Source organism: Marmota monax, unplaced genomic scaffold (assembly GCF_021218885.2).
Source record: "Marmota monax isolate L192 unplaced genomic scaffold, Marmota_monax_Labrador192_F-V1.1 WCK01_AAM20220418_F8-fsc00089, whole genome shotgun sequence".
Lineage (NCBI taxonomy): Eukaryota > Metazoa > Chordata > Mammalia > Rodentia > Sciuridae > Marmota > Marmota monax.
Window position 1 is genome coordinate 2,048,134 of NW_026694744.1, and position 16,371 is coordinate 2,064,504.

Genomic DNA, 16,371 nt, shown 5'->3' on the forward strand with positions numbered 1-16,371 from the left:
ATGTCCACCTTCCGGTGTATATCAGCTTTCTGACACTATAACAAATACCTGAGATAATCAACTTATAAAAAGAAGAGCTTATTTTGACTTACAGCTTTAGAGATTTCAGTTTGTAATGAATTATCCTGTTGCTTTGGGCCTATGGTGGTACATCATAGTTGGGAGCGCAAGGTGCAGAAAACTGCTCATCTCATGGCAAATCAGGGAGTAATGAGAAAGAGACTGGGGTCCTACAATCCCCTTCAAGGGCATGTCCTCAGTAACATGAAGACCTCCCACTAGACCTGACCTCTTAAAATTTATACCACCTCCCAATAGCATCATGGTACGGATCAAACTTTTAACACATAGACCTTTGGGGGATATTCTAGATCTAAACTATAGCACTCCTTGATTTAGCCTTCAAGATCTTTTATGACATGACCTCTTCTTGTCTTTCCAGCATTGTCTTTTGCCATCCCTTTCCCCCATGTTGTGGTCTCCACCAATATTACACCATTAATAGATCCCCGTGGCAGCAATCCCTGTCCACCGAAAAATTCATCAATTCTTCCCCATTTCATGAGCATATGTCATCCCAAAAAGACTCAGAAAACCTGGGCTCTGAAATTACCATGAGGAAGGCCACTGATCTAATCATTTGATTGGACCATGAATCATTTGATTGGACTATGATATGAACAAGAAATAAGTATTTTATTGTTTTCAGTCTCTTCCATTTTGGAATTGTCTGTTGCAGGAATCAGCCTACATTACTACAACTATCCACTTCAAAACTATTGGGTGAAAGAGAAATAAACTTCTATAGTCTTTAAGTCACTATATTTGAGTTCTATTTCTTATAGCAGCTTAGCTTTATGCAAACTAACTAAGAGTATGGTTCAGAATACATCCTACAATAATATATAGACAGATGACCTCATTCACATGATAATCTTTCCAATGTGATACATGCATTCTATAAAATACAGCCAGTCTTCCATGTCCATGGGTTCTACATTTGTAGATTCAACCAATCCCAGATCAAAAATATTTGGGAAAAAATTTGAATCTGAAATGAATATGTATGGATTTTCTTTCTTAATGTTGTTCCCTAAACAATACAGTATAACAACTATTTACATAGCATTTACATTATATTAGGTATAGTAATCTGGAGATAATTTAAAATATGCAGGAGGATGTGTGTAGGTTATATGCAAATGCAATGCAATATTATGTAAGAGAATTAAGCATCTGCAAATTTTGATATATATAGTGAGTACTGGAACAAATCCCTCAAGGATATTGAGAAAAAAAAAAAACTATACTTTGAAACAGTTGGGGGAGTTTTGTTTTGTTTGTTTGTTTCTTTGTTGGTTTTGCAGTGCTGGGGATCAAACCCAGGGTCTTATTCGAGGCAAGTGCCCTATTACTGAGCTACATCCCCTGCCCTAAAACAGTTTTTTTGTTTTGCTTTGTTTTGTTTAAAATTGAGAATGATACATAATATACTGAAATTGAAATACATACAAGAAAAATTTAAGTGGAAAAAAAGCAGCCTGGTGATAGCCAACCTGTGTAAATTGCTATTGCCAATTACTAATTATATATAAAAAAAAACTTGTATGTGGAATATATAAAGTCTTACAACTCATTTACAAAAAGACAAATAACACATTTTTTTAAATTGGCAAAGGATTTAAATAGAAGTTTCTCCAGAGGAGATATAAAAACGGCTGAGGAGCACATGAAAACATAGTCAATATCATTAGTCATTAGGGAAATGCAAATCCAAAGTATAAGCCAGGGGTGGTGACACATACCTGTAATTCCAGTGGCTGAGGAGGCTGAGGCAGGAGGATCAAAAGTTCAAAGCCAGCCTCAGCAGCAGGGAGGGAGGGGGGAAATGCTGGGGAGTGATATTGGCCAAATTATGTGGTTGTATTGTGTTCAAGTATGAATATGTAACAAATTCCATCATTATGTACAACTATAATGTACCAATAAAAAAATGTGGGGGAAAAAAAAAGCCAGCTTTAGCAACTTAGTGAGGCCCTAAGCTACTTTAGCAAGACCCTGTCTGTAAATAAAATATAAAGGGATGGGGATGTGACTCAGTGGTTCAGTGTCTCTGGACTCATTCCCCAGTATATGTGTGTGTGTGTATATATATATAATAAGAATAAGAATAATAAGATGCTGAATGCAGAGTTATCATATGATCTAGCAATTCCACTCCTAGATACATGCAAGAGAAATTAAAACATACATCTACACAAGTATTCCTAGCAACACTACTCCTAATTGACAAAAAGTGGAAACAGTCCTAATGTTCATCATTTGATGCGTAGATAAACACAATGCAGTATATTCATGCAACAGACTGTAATTCTGCAATAAAAAGAAATGAAGTTACAATTGAATGAGCCTTGAAAGCAACATGCAAAATGAAAGAATCCAGGTACAAAGGACCATATGTTCCATTTATGTGAAATGTCCAGAATAAGCAAACCCAGAGATTCAGAAAATAGATTAGTGGTTGCCTGCAGCAATGGGGCAGAGGGAATGGAGAGTGATTGCTAAAAGGTTCAGGGTATCTTTAGGGGATGATGAAAATGTTCTAAAAATAGATTGTGGTGTTTGTTGCACCTCTTGGAATGTATTAAAAACTGACAAATTGTACACTTTAAACAAATTAAATGTATGTATGTGAATTGTATCTCAATAAAGCTGTTAAAATAATTGCTATTGCCAGTTTTTTGAAGCAATTTAGAGATAGATATGAGGGACTATGATCTTTCAAAATAATTTCCATGTTTTTTGGGGGCTGGGGTTGTGGCTCAGTGGTAGAGCGCTTGCCTAGCTTGTGCGAGGCCCTGAATTCGATCCACAGCACCACATAAAAATAAATAAATAAATAAAAATATTGTGTTCAACTACAACTAAAAAGTAAATATTTAAAATAATAATAATGTGGCAGAGCGCTTACCTGGGGCTGTAGCTCAGTGGCAGAGCACTTACCTAGCAAGTGTGAGGCACTGGGTTCGATCCTTAGCACCACATAAAAAATAAATAAAGATATTGTGTCCATTTACAACTAAAAATATTTTAAAATAATTAAATTAATTAAAATAAAATAATAATAATAATAATAATAATAATAATAATAATAATAATTTCCATGCTTTTATATATCTCTAAACCTAAGCCATGCTCCATTGTTCACCAATTCTATCAGCATTACAAAAAGTAAAGAATTAAAAGTGAGAGTGAGTTTATCTGCTAAAGCACAGCTGAGTGAAATGCCCCAGAAAACAACAACTTACCATTTAAAATACAAGTTCTCTCCTGTCTCTGTAAATTAACAGCTGTTCAACTATGTGCATTTCTGAAACCAATGTGTTTTGGCAGCTCCTAATTGTGAAATATATAGCCTATCTCCAGAAAACTTTCTTGTTTGGTAGTGTTGGGGCTCAAACCCAGGGTCTTGCACATGGTAGGCAAGTGCTCTACCACTGACCTACACCCCCCCAACCATTTTTATTCATTTATTTATCTTTTATTTTGAGACAGGGTCTCACTAAGGTGCTTAGGGACTCACTAGTTGCCAAGGCTGGCCTCAAACTTGTGATCCTCTGCTTGAGCCTCCCAACTAACTCAGATTACAGGTGTGTCACCACGCGGGGTTTCTGGAAAACCCCTTTAAAAAGAACCATTCCATAAAATTCTATAACCAGAACTCACCTTAAGCAGTCAACAGGTTGAACTCGGCTCCATGTCCAACACATGAATGTAAGACAAAACTATTCCAGGTCTCTCCATGCTCTTGAAACCAAGACATGGTCTTCAACTGTAAATTGAAATAATTTCAATTTTAGAAAAATTTGCAAAAATAGTAAAAAAGAATTCCCATGTACTTGTTATTCATGTTTATTTTCACTAATTTTTGATAATCTACCACATTTGCTTTATCATAGTCTCTCTCAGTACACACACTAATGTATGTGCAAATGTGCACATGCATACACAGACTTTTTTCTGAGCCATTTTCAGGAGCATTTATATTTATCCCCTAACCCTTTAATGTGCATTTCCTATGTTTTCTAATATAATTTAATATATTTCCAACACATAATCTTACATAACTCTGGTGCAGTTACTGAAGTTGGAAAATTTACCATTGATGCATGATTTTGCTCTAATCTCTAATCAATATTCCATTATTGATTGCACTAACAATTTTTTAATTCTAATTTAGAAAACTGAGAATGGAACCACCATTTGACCCAACAATCCCGCTCCTCGGTCTATACACAAAGGACTTATAAACAGCATACTACAGTGACATAGCCACATTTACAGTGATGCAGCAGAATGCAATTCAATTCATATTGCACACGTAGAGCACAATTTTTCATGTCTCTGGTTGTACACAAAGTAGAGTCACACCATTTGTGTCTTCTTACATGTACTTAGGGTAATGATATCCATCTCATTCCACTGTCTGTCCTACCCCCATGTCTCCTCCCTTCCCCTCCCTTCCCATCCCTCCCCTCTGCCCTATCTAGAATTCATCTAATCCTCCCTTGCCCCCCCCCACTCACATTATGGATCAGCATCCTTATATCACAGAAAACATTTGGCATTTGTTTTTTTGGAATTGACTTACTTCACTTAGCATTATATTCTCCAACTCCATCCATTTACCTGCAAATGACATAATTTTATTCTCTTTTAATGCTGAGTAATATTCCATTGTGTATATGTACCACAGTTTCTTTATCCATTCATCTACAGAAGAGCATTTAGGTTGGTTCCACAATTTAGCTATTGTGAATTGAGCTGCTATAAACATTGAGGTGGCTGTGTCACCGTACTATGCTGCTTTTAAGTCCTTTGTGTATAGACTGAGGAGTGGGATAGCTGGGTCAAATGGTGCTTCCATTCCCAGTTTTCCAAGGATTCTCCATACTGCTTTCTGTATTGGTTGCACCAATTTGCAGTCTCACCAGCAATGTATGAGTGTGCCTTTCCCCCCAATCCTTGCCAACATTTATTGTTGTTTGTATTCTTAATAGCTGGCATTCTGACAGCAGTGAGATAAAATCTTAGAATAGTTTTGATTTGCATTTTTATAATTGCTAGATGTTGAACATTTTTTATACATTTTTTTAATTTAAAGATAGAATTTATTCTCTTGACGGTTTATTCATGCAAACTGTACATAAAAGAAAATAGTACAGTTCGTGCAACATTGCAAATATAAGGACTCAAAATGCTAGGTTCAGAAGTAGTGTGACATCCTGGAAGTCAAAATGGAATTTGTGTTCATACAACTAATGATTTTTATTTGCTGAGTACAGATCGATTTACAATGAAAAGTTTTGCTAACCTTGGTAAGCTCATTAACTGTTTACATGACTTCTTACATCTATGTAGTTTTATTTTACAGTTGCAAGTCATGTAAACAGTTAATGTTATCAAAAACTTTAACTTGTATAAATAAGATGAAAGAAAAATGCACTGAAAGACTTTAGAAAGTGAAAAATTGAGGCTTTTCCTAACCCATCCAAACTACGATAAAAAATAGCCTTCTTGTATAATTCATATTTTGTGCCTTGAGATCAACTCCTTAGCAAACTATGACAAAATCATGATTAGAAATTGATTACTTTAAAATTATGACATCAGTTAAAAATAAGAAAATTTTGAAGTAGAATTGTCAACCAAAATGCTCTCATTTTAAATAAGTCAAACAATAAAATTCCTATTATCTTCATCATATATTTTTTGATCACATGTATATCCTCTTCTGCAAAATATCTATCTGTTCATCTCCTTGACCCATTTGTTGACTGGGTTAGTTATTTCTTTTACAGAAATTTTTTGTAGTACGGGATCCTGTCCAGGATTATGCACTGCATTTAAGCATCATGTATATTTAATCCACTCTAATCAGGAATAGTTCCAGAGCATTCTTTTTCTTTGATTAATATTTTTATTTCATTCATTATTTTTTGAGCATATGGACCACATATTTTATAGAATGTTACTTCATGATGTTTTCTCATTAATTAATTCAACTAATACATATCTGGCCAGAATACTACATATATGATATTGTACTTTCTCTGGGTCTCATAGTAGAAGTATATAATGCCATTTGGCTTTATTGGTGATGTTACTGTTAGTCATTTGGTTAAAGTCTGGCTTCTTTATTGCATAAGTTTTCCTTTTATGACTAATAAATAATTGATGAGGAGGTGCTGGCAGCTGGAAGTTTGCTGGGGCCCCTAGCAAACTTCCAGCTGCCAGCAAGGAGGTACTTCAAGACTATGTAAATATCCTGTTCCTTGTTAATCTCCTTTCCTCTATGATTGGGGGAAATAATTTTTTAAAGCACTCAAAACTCTTGATCCATGAAGACCATGCATTCTTGGTACATGTTTGTGTCAAGGTTATCTTAGATTAGAGACCCCACTGGGCAGGAATTCATCCATGAAGCTTATCTGGCATGGAATGCAGTTGTGATATGTGTTCATAATAACTATGGAAAATTGTTAGCAGCAGTGAAAGAGGGGCTTAAGTTGGATGTTTCAAATATGATATATCCATTCTATGAATTTTGTGCAACATATTTAAAAATGGAAAGTTTCATATATACTGAAATCAAAATGTCTTCAAGAAACTTTAAAATGAAAAAAGCAAGGTATAGAAAAATATGCACAGTATAATTCCATTTATGCTTTAAAAAACTATATTTGTACTTTTACATATTAATGTATGTAAATTTATAGAAACCAGCCTGGAAGAATTCATAGAAAACACTTAACAGCAATGACCTCTTTGGAGGAAAATAGGAAATTGGAAAGAGGCTGGTGCTTGGTATTGGGGAATAAGACATTCATTTTTCAGTTTAGACACCTCCATTTTTAGGAATGGAGTAGGAATATATTTGTTTTACTAAACCATATTTATTTTCAAGACATATTTTCTGAAAACACCTACATTAGCATTATTTCCAAAATTTCCTTTCTTGACAGTCTGGTTACTATTCATGTGAACAAAAAGCCTTGTACATAAATAAAGTCTCCTTTGCCGACTCACCAGTAGCATCCATGATATGTATCTATTATATATATATTGTAGTGTATATATTTATGTATAAGTGATATGTGTATTGTGCTGCCCCCAAATTAAAAACTGAAAGGTCATTTCTACCATTCCCCAATATTCCTGACTTTCACAATTGGTAGTTATCAAACTGGTAGAGATTTGAATCAATCATACGGAACTTACCAATACTCTACCAAGTCATAACATAATCAGCCTCCAAGAACATTTGCTGTGACCCATTTGCTCAGTGAAGTAAAGATGTGATAGGGTGGAGAGTTAACATTGTTTCTTTGGATCTTCTCTTTTGCGGTTTGTATGGAAAGTGTCACCTAGTACTTTCACATATAGTAGCTATTATTTTCTTAAACTTATTACTCATGGAAAATTAAAAATATACAAAAACAGACTGTACCTCAATGTATCCATCACTCAGTTTTAATCATTATGCACTCATATGTGTGTGTGTATGTGTGTGTGTGTCTCCAGTATATCCATCACTCATTTTTAGTCATTATCAACTCACAGATAAACATATTCATTTCCCTCACTCTACCCCTACCACCATCGGAAGACAATTCTCCACGGGTGTCTTGCATTTATGCCTGCCTATCTTGTGAGCACAGGGGCTGACTACCTTTGTTATGGACTATCTTTTCAAAAATGTGTGTATAGTGAACAATCTTGCATGAAAAACAGTCTGTTTTCAGAGCAGAAGGCAGATTTGTTTACTGACAATATTATAATAAAGACAATATCTCCCTCCAAGGCAATGCCAGGCAGGTTTGCTTAATGTCTAGAATAAAAGATTTAGGATCTCAAAGCTCAGGGTTTCCCAGCTGTGATGCAAACCCACTGTTTGGACAATACCCACTTGGGCCACTTCACATTGCTCCCATAGGACCTAGATAGTAAGAAAGACCTGAGTGAACATAAAACTCATGCTGTTTTCTGGTCTGTGAATAATAAAGTCCTTTGTGCTGACCCGAGAGTATTGTGTCTTTTGCCAACATCCATGAAACTAGCAGACTACCTTGTGAGCTTGAAAGGAGGGGCAAATATTGATGCCCTTCAAAGTTCTTGACACCTACCTCCTCTCTCCTATATTATTTTAGCAAATCCCAGGCATTACATTAATTACTTCATGCATTAGTATTTTTGTAGGTAGCAACTGAATATTCCTTAAAACCAATTTAAAAATGAAACTTAATTCCACACAGTAACACCTCTGGGATCAAGTTTGATAACTCTTGGGACTAAGTATGTTTTAAAACCCAGACTTTTCAGATTTTAAGAAGGTTAGAAGGGCTGGGGATGTGACTCAGTGGTTGAGTGCCCCTGAGTTCAAACCCTAATACCAAAAAAAAAAAAAAAAAAAAAAGAAAGAAAAGAAGGTTAGAGAGAACATAAACTATATATATTTTTTTCACATCTTCATACATGTATTTTGTATAATGATGAGGGTCTCCTTTCACCATCCATGCTATTCCTATTCTCCCTCCCTTTTAAACTATATATTAAGTAATATTTGCAATAGGGCCTGGGGCACCATGCAGTAATCAAACATTGATATATTTTCCATGAAAATTTCCATAAAGAGAGACAATAAAGGCCAGGCGCAGTGACCCACGCCTGTAATCCCAGCGGCTCAGGAGGTGGAGGCAGGAGGATCACAAGTTCAAAGCCAGCCTCAGCAATTCAGGGAGGCGCTAAGCAACTCAGTGAGACCCTGTCTGTAATAAAATACAAAATAGGGCTGGGGATGTGGCTCAGTGGTCGAGTGCCCCTGAGTTCAATCCCTGGTACAAAAGAGAGAGAGAGAGAGAGAGAGAGAGAGAGAGAGAGAGAGAGAGAGAGAGAATAAATAACCCCTCTTTAGTTCAGCTGGAATTTTGTCATTGATTAAGTTACAAAACAACTTTAGTTAATGTCAGAATTTGGAGCATTTCAAAACTGCAGACAAGGAACAATGGACCTAAATTCTTTAATCAAGTTCAAGATTTAGTCCCTCAGCATCCTGATAAGCAAAACCATTCTAAAAAAAAAAAAATCAGACCTTTTATTAATGAGTCTGACCTTTTAAAAAGAGGTCTAAAATGAAGTTCTTTAATGCATTGATAAGATTTCAAATTGCATGTATTAATTTGACTATATTAGTGACATGTGATATTTTATCATGTTTCCATTTTGTAAGCATTAAAGATTTCTGAGCTTCCCTGATCAAAGTGGAAAATGAGTAATAAAGGTCTTTGATGAATTCAGATGCAAAAAAGGGCACGTACAGCAATTAGAAGAGAGGATGTTTAACCAAGGATGAATAAAAAAGGGGCCTGGACCAGAACAAATCATGTGTGGAAGGTAGAGGTTATTTACAGCTCCATTCACCCAGCAAGAGTAACAAGACTTCCTGTCGTCTGTACACAAATCACGTTCATGTAAGATACAGAAAGCAGAAGGCTGCAGAAAGCCTTTTCCCGCTGTTCCCCAGCCAAGAATGGGGATGTATAGGCAGGTAAGCATGAAATTGACACAGATGAATTTAAAACAGATGAGGACATGATTCTAGAACACTCATCTTCCTTAGATAATATCTACTTCTTTGGTTTGATGAGTTGCATCTCTGAGAAGGGGGAAGGAATGTCATATCATTTATTGAGTATCTACTATGTATCTGATAATTTGTCAGGTGCTTTCTATACTGCTAGCCTAATAAAAAATAAGGAACACAAAATTCATGGAGATTGAATAACATGTGCAAATGAATGAATGAATGAATGACTTTATGTGGCCAAGCATTTGTGGGCAATTTGCTAAGTGTAGGCACTGCTATATGCATTTCAGTACATAAGTGAATGGCGTAGGACTCTAACCTACAGGGAGCTCCCAATTTAGTCAGAGAGACAGATATATAAGCACATAATTAGAGTGTAATTTTAGACAGGCTGCTGTTGTGGTTCAGATTTTAACAATCAGACTATGTCACTTATAAAAACTGCTTTGCAGGAAAAAAGAAGGAAAGTTTTTTGCTTTAACGGAGACTGAGAATAATTCATTCCAGTTCCGGAAAATGTTGACATTTAAGACCTTATTTTATATTTAAAAAGAAAGTAAGATCTGAGAACCACTGTGTGATCTAAAGAGGGTCTTTTGACTCTGGATAGGTGAAGGGAAAGTAGATCTTATGTCAAAAATAGACAAATACAGAAAGCTACAGAAAGGAGTATTGGTAAATGCTTTAGAAAGCCATCATAGTGGTGATTTTTGTTTTGTATGTCTTCACACATAAATGAAGAATGTATCATTTTGTTGAGACTTTTAACTCTTTAACTTATGATGCTTATGCTTTCTTATTCGAGGGCTCCTTTCTCTCTCACTAGAGACAACCAGGAGCTGAGGTGTAGGGGATCACAAAGGCAATAGTTTCCTTGTAGCAGCTCTCCCTGCTCATCTTCCTTATCCACTCATTCCAAGGATGACAGCATGCTAATCAACCCATTTACTCAGTTTTCAATACCCAGAAGCTCTCCTGACACTGCAGATTCCTCAAAGATTCTAGACCACAATTTCATCTACTGGCTCATTTGCTTGGTTTGGTACAAAAAAACATAACGCAGGCTTTGGGTTCGAATGTGGGCTTTGTCACCATCTCTGAACTATAATTCTCCTCTAGCACTTGGATTTATTTTTTTAATATTTATTTTTAGGTGTAGTTGGACACAATACCTTTGTTTTATTTATTTATTTTTATGTGGTGCCGAGTATCGAACCCAGGGTCTCGAATGTGTGAGGCGAGCGCTCTGCTGCTGAACCACAACCCCAGCCCTGGATTTATTTTTGATATACCCCTAACACTTAGAAAAATAAGTACCTAAATAGGACACAATTACTTGGCAGAGCAGAGAAATTGAAAGATGCCAAAACAATTAAACTCAGAAATAAGTATATGCCTCCTTCGCCCAGCCGTCCTGACTTTCTTCCCTCCTTCCCTCAGAGGATGTCCGCCTTCCAGATCAACCTCAACCCGCTCAAGGAGCCGATCGGCTTCATCAAGGTCCTGCAGTGGATTGCTTCCATCTTTGCCTTTGCCACCTGTGGAGGTTTTAAGGGCAAAACAGAAATTCTAGTGAATTGTCCTCCTTTAAAAGTTATTGAAAATCATACTGTTGAAGCTACTTTCGGTTATCCATTCAGGTTGAATCAAGCATCATTTCGTTCACATCCTGTTGTAAATGTGTGCAATGGAAATTGGTCAAGTCATTTCCTCATAGGAGATTACTCCTCTTCTGCACAATTCTATGTTACATTTGCAGTCTTTGTATTCTTGTACTGCATTGCTGCCCTTCTGCTTTATGTTGGTTACACAAATCTATACCGGGATAGTCGTAAACTTCCCATGATTATCTTTGGCTTTCTGAATATGATACTTTGGGGAGGAAATGCTTGGTTTGTGTACAAAGAGACAAGCTTACATAGTCCATCAAATACTTCTGCTTCCCATAGCCAAGGAGGTGTGCCACCTCCTGCTGGAATATAATTGAAGGGAGAGAGAGTTACACTGTATGAAGTATGTGTCTGTACTATGACTTGTTGCCAATATCTTCAGAAGCGCTTGTTTCTAATAAAAGTAATGGCTTTTTCAATAAATTGGTGGGTTTAAAATTTTGCTGCTTTTTTTTTTTACATAAAACTTGTGCCTTTCCTAAGAATTTAAGATGTAAATGTATACTGACATGAAAATTTGAAAATTCAGGGGCCTATTATGAGATGATACACATTTGTAAATGAACAGTAATTTCTTCATTGTTTGCCTTCCAACATGTTTACACCTTAAGCCTTAATAGTTCATTCATAAAATGGTTATATTATCATATCATAATAGGAAAAAAATCTTTATTTGGAATAAACACTACTGTAAGTTTGTATAGATCATATACCTAAGACCTATGTTTAAGAAAACCCTTATAAATCATATTTAGAAAAAAACATATTTAGTTCAAATTTTATATCTGAACATTCTTCATATTCTAAAACAATTTGTACTTGCAAAGATTAGGTATGTTTTATTTTTCTTTTTCTAAATGACCTGCTGTACTTTATAGATGTACTAAAATTGTGTTAGGAGCAGAGATTTAGAAATTTCTAACACATGTGTGGTTAAGTACTTCTGTTGCATGATGTGTAAGCTTCCATTATACTGGTGGTTTAATAGGCTTGGCATATAAGTAGAACACAGTTCAGCTAGGTGGTGTTATATGAATAGGCATTATTCAATGATATTTGTTTGCTGTGTTTTGTTGCTTATGCCATCTAAGTGCAGGTTGAGACCTAGTCTCCTTGCAAGTAGAATAAATGATCTACCCTTTATTGCAGACCCTATGCAGAGGGTTAAAAAAAAAATTAAGATTGTCTTATACTTTGGAAACATTTAACATTTAGAGTCAATGAAGTTGCCACTTTGAGTTTAGTGTTGATATTTGTGAAGATAAATGTCATTTAAATTTTGCATTTTTAATATTCGTTCTTTTTTCACAAGTGGATGATTAAGGAATTATGCATCATAAAGGAACCTAAGAAAGCTATATTATGAGTGTACTGTCTTTTCACATATATTTTGGGTATATTCCAAATACAGTACTTATTCATATTTTGCTTCCTAATCTTTTTGTTGTACAGGGATCCAGACTTCCTATTCTTAAACATGACTGTTTATATGTGAAGCATATCTTGCTATTGCCTTATTTTTGTTGCTTTTATTCATGGCAAAAATTGTCAATATGAGAATGAATGTGTTTTATGCAACAAACTTAATAAAGAAGTTTAAAGAGTGAAAAAAAAAGAAATAAGTATATGCTTCTGTCACAAAAAGAGGAAATATATTTGTGAAGACATAACTGAGGTGACAGCAAAGCCAAAAGATATAATAATTAGAAGTAAAATAATGCAATCATATTCCATAATCAAGCACACACACACATGTACCCTGCCATGTCACTATCAAATTTTTATGGCTACTATAGACTCTGGCCTTAAAATTGGGTGGCATATGTATCAGTTTCTCTGCTAGTCTAGATGCTGACCCCAAGTCACCTCCTACACTTCTGTCTGATGGATGAAAGGAAAGAGATATCTCCAAGGGTGTCTGGTGGGGACATTGCCAATTAAGGTTGGCCCAATAGAGCCTCAGGTTAAAAGAAGGCACCCAGAACTGACCAAGTTCCTGGGGTTAGAGAAATAGAGGAGAAGAGAGGCTTCAACTACATTCCTAATGACAATATGTGCATCTTTCAAAATTTCATCAAGGACAGTCGTAGAATTCAAATAAACCCACCCCACCCAGGCCATCTAATACCAAAGGAGACATAAGCAGTTTCCTGAGTTATCTTTCCCTTGTCATCCCTACTTACTTTGGAAATTGACTTCCTACTCATCCTTTTGGCATTGAGGATGATACTTGGTGACAGTTAAAATAGCTTGTTTTCAGGGCTGGGGTTGTAGCTCAGTGGTATAGTACTTGCTTAGCACGTGTGAGGCCCTGGGTTCGATCCTCAGCACAGCATAAAAATAAATAAAGATATTGTGTCCATGTATAACTAAAAAAATTTTTAAATAAATAAAATAGCTTCTTTTCCAGCCACTTAATGATTTTTCTGTAAATTGAAGTGATTAGCAAAATCCTGATTTCATAAATCCCAAATAAGCAAACCTTATTCCTTTCCACAGGCTTTTGTTTCCATTGATCTCTGTACAACTTTCAGAAATTCAAAGTAAAATTTCCTGACACTCACTCTACTCATCCAACTCCAAAAACACTATCAAATCCTTTGTATTATGACATTTTCCACACTGGGTTTTCCTCATGCTGATTTCCTTCATTAATCTGTAAACTGCTTCATTCATGAAATAAAGTTTGATTCCTCTCTAGGGTACTGAGTGTATCATCTTCCTTGGCACCAAATAAACAGTCAGTGGATATTGAAGGATTAAAGAATAAAGCAATAAAGAACTTGGGCTTCAACTTTCCCCTCTCTCTCACATATCCATTCTGTTTGTCGTTCAATCACACCAGTATGTTTTGTTTTAGTACCTCCGAGTATTATGTTATCCATTTTTTTTTCTTGATTTCTTTTTTTTGTTTTGTTTTGGGCAGCTTCTGACATGGCTCTTAATGATCCTCACCTCCTGGCATTCAAACTCTTATGTAATCCTTTCCCCTTAGGTGTAGACTGGACCTAGTAACCAAGAGAATATGGCAAAAGTAATGGCAACTCATTTTCAAGATTAGGTTAGAAAACAGTGGGACTTAGGTCTTGCTAGCATGTTCTCTCTTGCTGGTTCTCTCTTCTGCCTCTTGTTTGCTCTTTCCCATGTTTTGAGTTGTCCTATGGAAGGGCCCACATGGCAAGGAACTGGGGACATCTAACCAACAGCTTGCGAGGTGCTAAGATCTTCATCCAACAGCTCACAAGGAAGTTAATCCTGTCAATAATTCACTTCACAGTCTGCTGCTAAGTGGATTCTTCTCAATCTTTGAGAGACCCTGAAGCAGAGGACCCAACTAAGCCATATCCAGATCCCTGAATCATGCAAACGTTAAGTGTGTTGAAAATGTTGTTTGAAGACAATAAGTTTTGGGTAGTTTGTTACACAGCAATAGATGGCTAAAAATAATTTATCACTCTATCACAGAAAAAGTTTATGAGAAGGTAGAAAAAGGTTCAATTTGGTTGTTCATTTAGTTTAGCCCATAGCATAATTACTGGTTTGCAATATGCATAGCAAGTTATCCTTTAGAATTCAAATCTGTGTATTTAATTCATCAAAGTGGCTCACAATCATTTTATCAGGTCAACTTTGCATGGATTTGGGTTTTGGAAAGTCACCAGTTAAAAATCGTGAATTTTGGAGTCTAATACTCATATATGTTAAGCATTTTATAGGTTCTTTTCTCTGCTAAAAAAATAACTAAGATATTTGTACATATTTATTCTGAAAACATTATTGGGTGCATCCCAGTGCCCTGAATTTTGAGTGTAATTTCTCCCTTGCATTCATCATTTTCTTTGAGTATGGTGTGTGCACTGTTGAATAAGAAATTTCCTATCCTCAGAAAGCTCATATCTCATGGGGAGACAGATACCTCAACAGATAATTATTTGATTTCATTTCAAGTGATAGGAATCATAAAAAGAAGAATAAAAAATAAAATTTCTAAATTTCAAAATATTAAAAAAGAAATCATAATGGAATGTATTCACAGCAGGCAACTAACCCAACTTGAATAGTGGAGATGTCTAGCAGGTCCTAAGTAGGATCTTCAAGGATGCACAAAAGTCAGAGATGCAGAGGTTCAGGAAGAAGATTCCAGCTCGAGAGAACAGGTTCAACTAAGGGATTTATCTAAATCAACTTTATAGAATGGAATGTTTAGAATAGCACTAAAGATTCTCCTAATGAGTTAAATAATGTTAATGAGATGTGTGTCCCATTTTTCTTGTGCAAAAAGCAAAAATAAATGGAGCTAATTCACACGACTGGATCCAGGCAATTAAAAACTGGGCATAGAATAATTTGCTTAAGTGGCTGAAGCCAGTGCCTTAGTTCATACAAATGGCTATGTCATCTCTCCTTTATTTATGACTCTGAGATGAAAACTCCCCCAAATAAGAAGATAATCAGAAACCTTACAACTTAATGGCTACATAATTTCATCTCTTGAACACTTTGACCTGACTTCTCTCAAATAACTTAATAATTACCACACAAAATAGCTCTAAGAAAGGCATCCAAGGTATTTTAAAACTAGACAAACACAAGCTTTGACTGCATATGAGTAAATAAAACAAACTTCTAGTACTGAATGTACAAAGTAATTTTAGTTGTATATAATAGGAGTTCATAAAATATGTATATAAAATATTTAAACTCAGGCTGGGGTTGTAGTTCAGTGGTAGAGTACTTGCCTAGCATGTGTGAGGTGCTGGGTTTGATTCTCAGCATATATAAATCAATAAAAAATAAAGGTCCATCAAAAACTAAAAAATTATATATATATATATATATATATATATATATATATATATATATATATATATAAACTCTAGCCTATCATAGTGCCTGTTTTTTTAAACTTCTTGAAAAAAGCCTTCCTCATCTTCCAAAATTAGACTGAGGAGTTCTTACTTGATCCTGTGTTTTTACATTTATAATAACTGTATTTTTGAACCAATTCACAGGAAACAAGATACCCTCCTACATTTAAGTTAAGCTAAGTTCATA

General features: G+C 35.4%; 1 protein-coding gene across 1 annotated transcript; it reads left to right on the forward strand.

Annotated features, from left to right (window-relative positions):
- Positions 1-11,047: 11,047 nt before the first annotated feature.
- LOC124079084 (synaptophysin-like protein 1) lies at positions 11,048-11,754 on the forward strand. The gene has a single exon (XM_046424269.2). It carries the CDS (start codon positions 11,090-11,092, stop codon positions 11,627-11,629), a length of 540 nt encoding a protein of 179 aa, XP_046280225.1. The 5' UTR covers positions 11,048-11,089; the 3' UTR covers positions 11,630-11,754.
- The last annotated feature ends 4,617 nt before the right edge of the window (positions 11,755-16,371 follow it).

Excerpts from the sequence above, each read along its gene's own strand:
- LOC124079084 (XM_046424269.2), top strand. The coding sequence starts at position 11,090 with ATGTCCGCCTTCCAGATCAACCTCAACCCGCTCAAGGAGCCGATCGGC.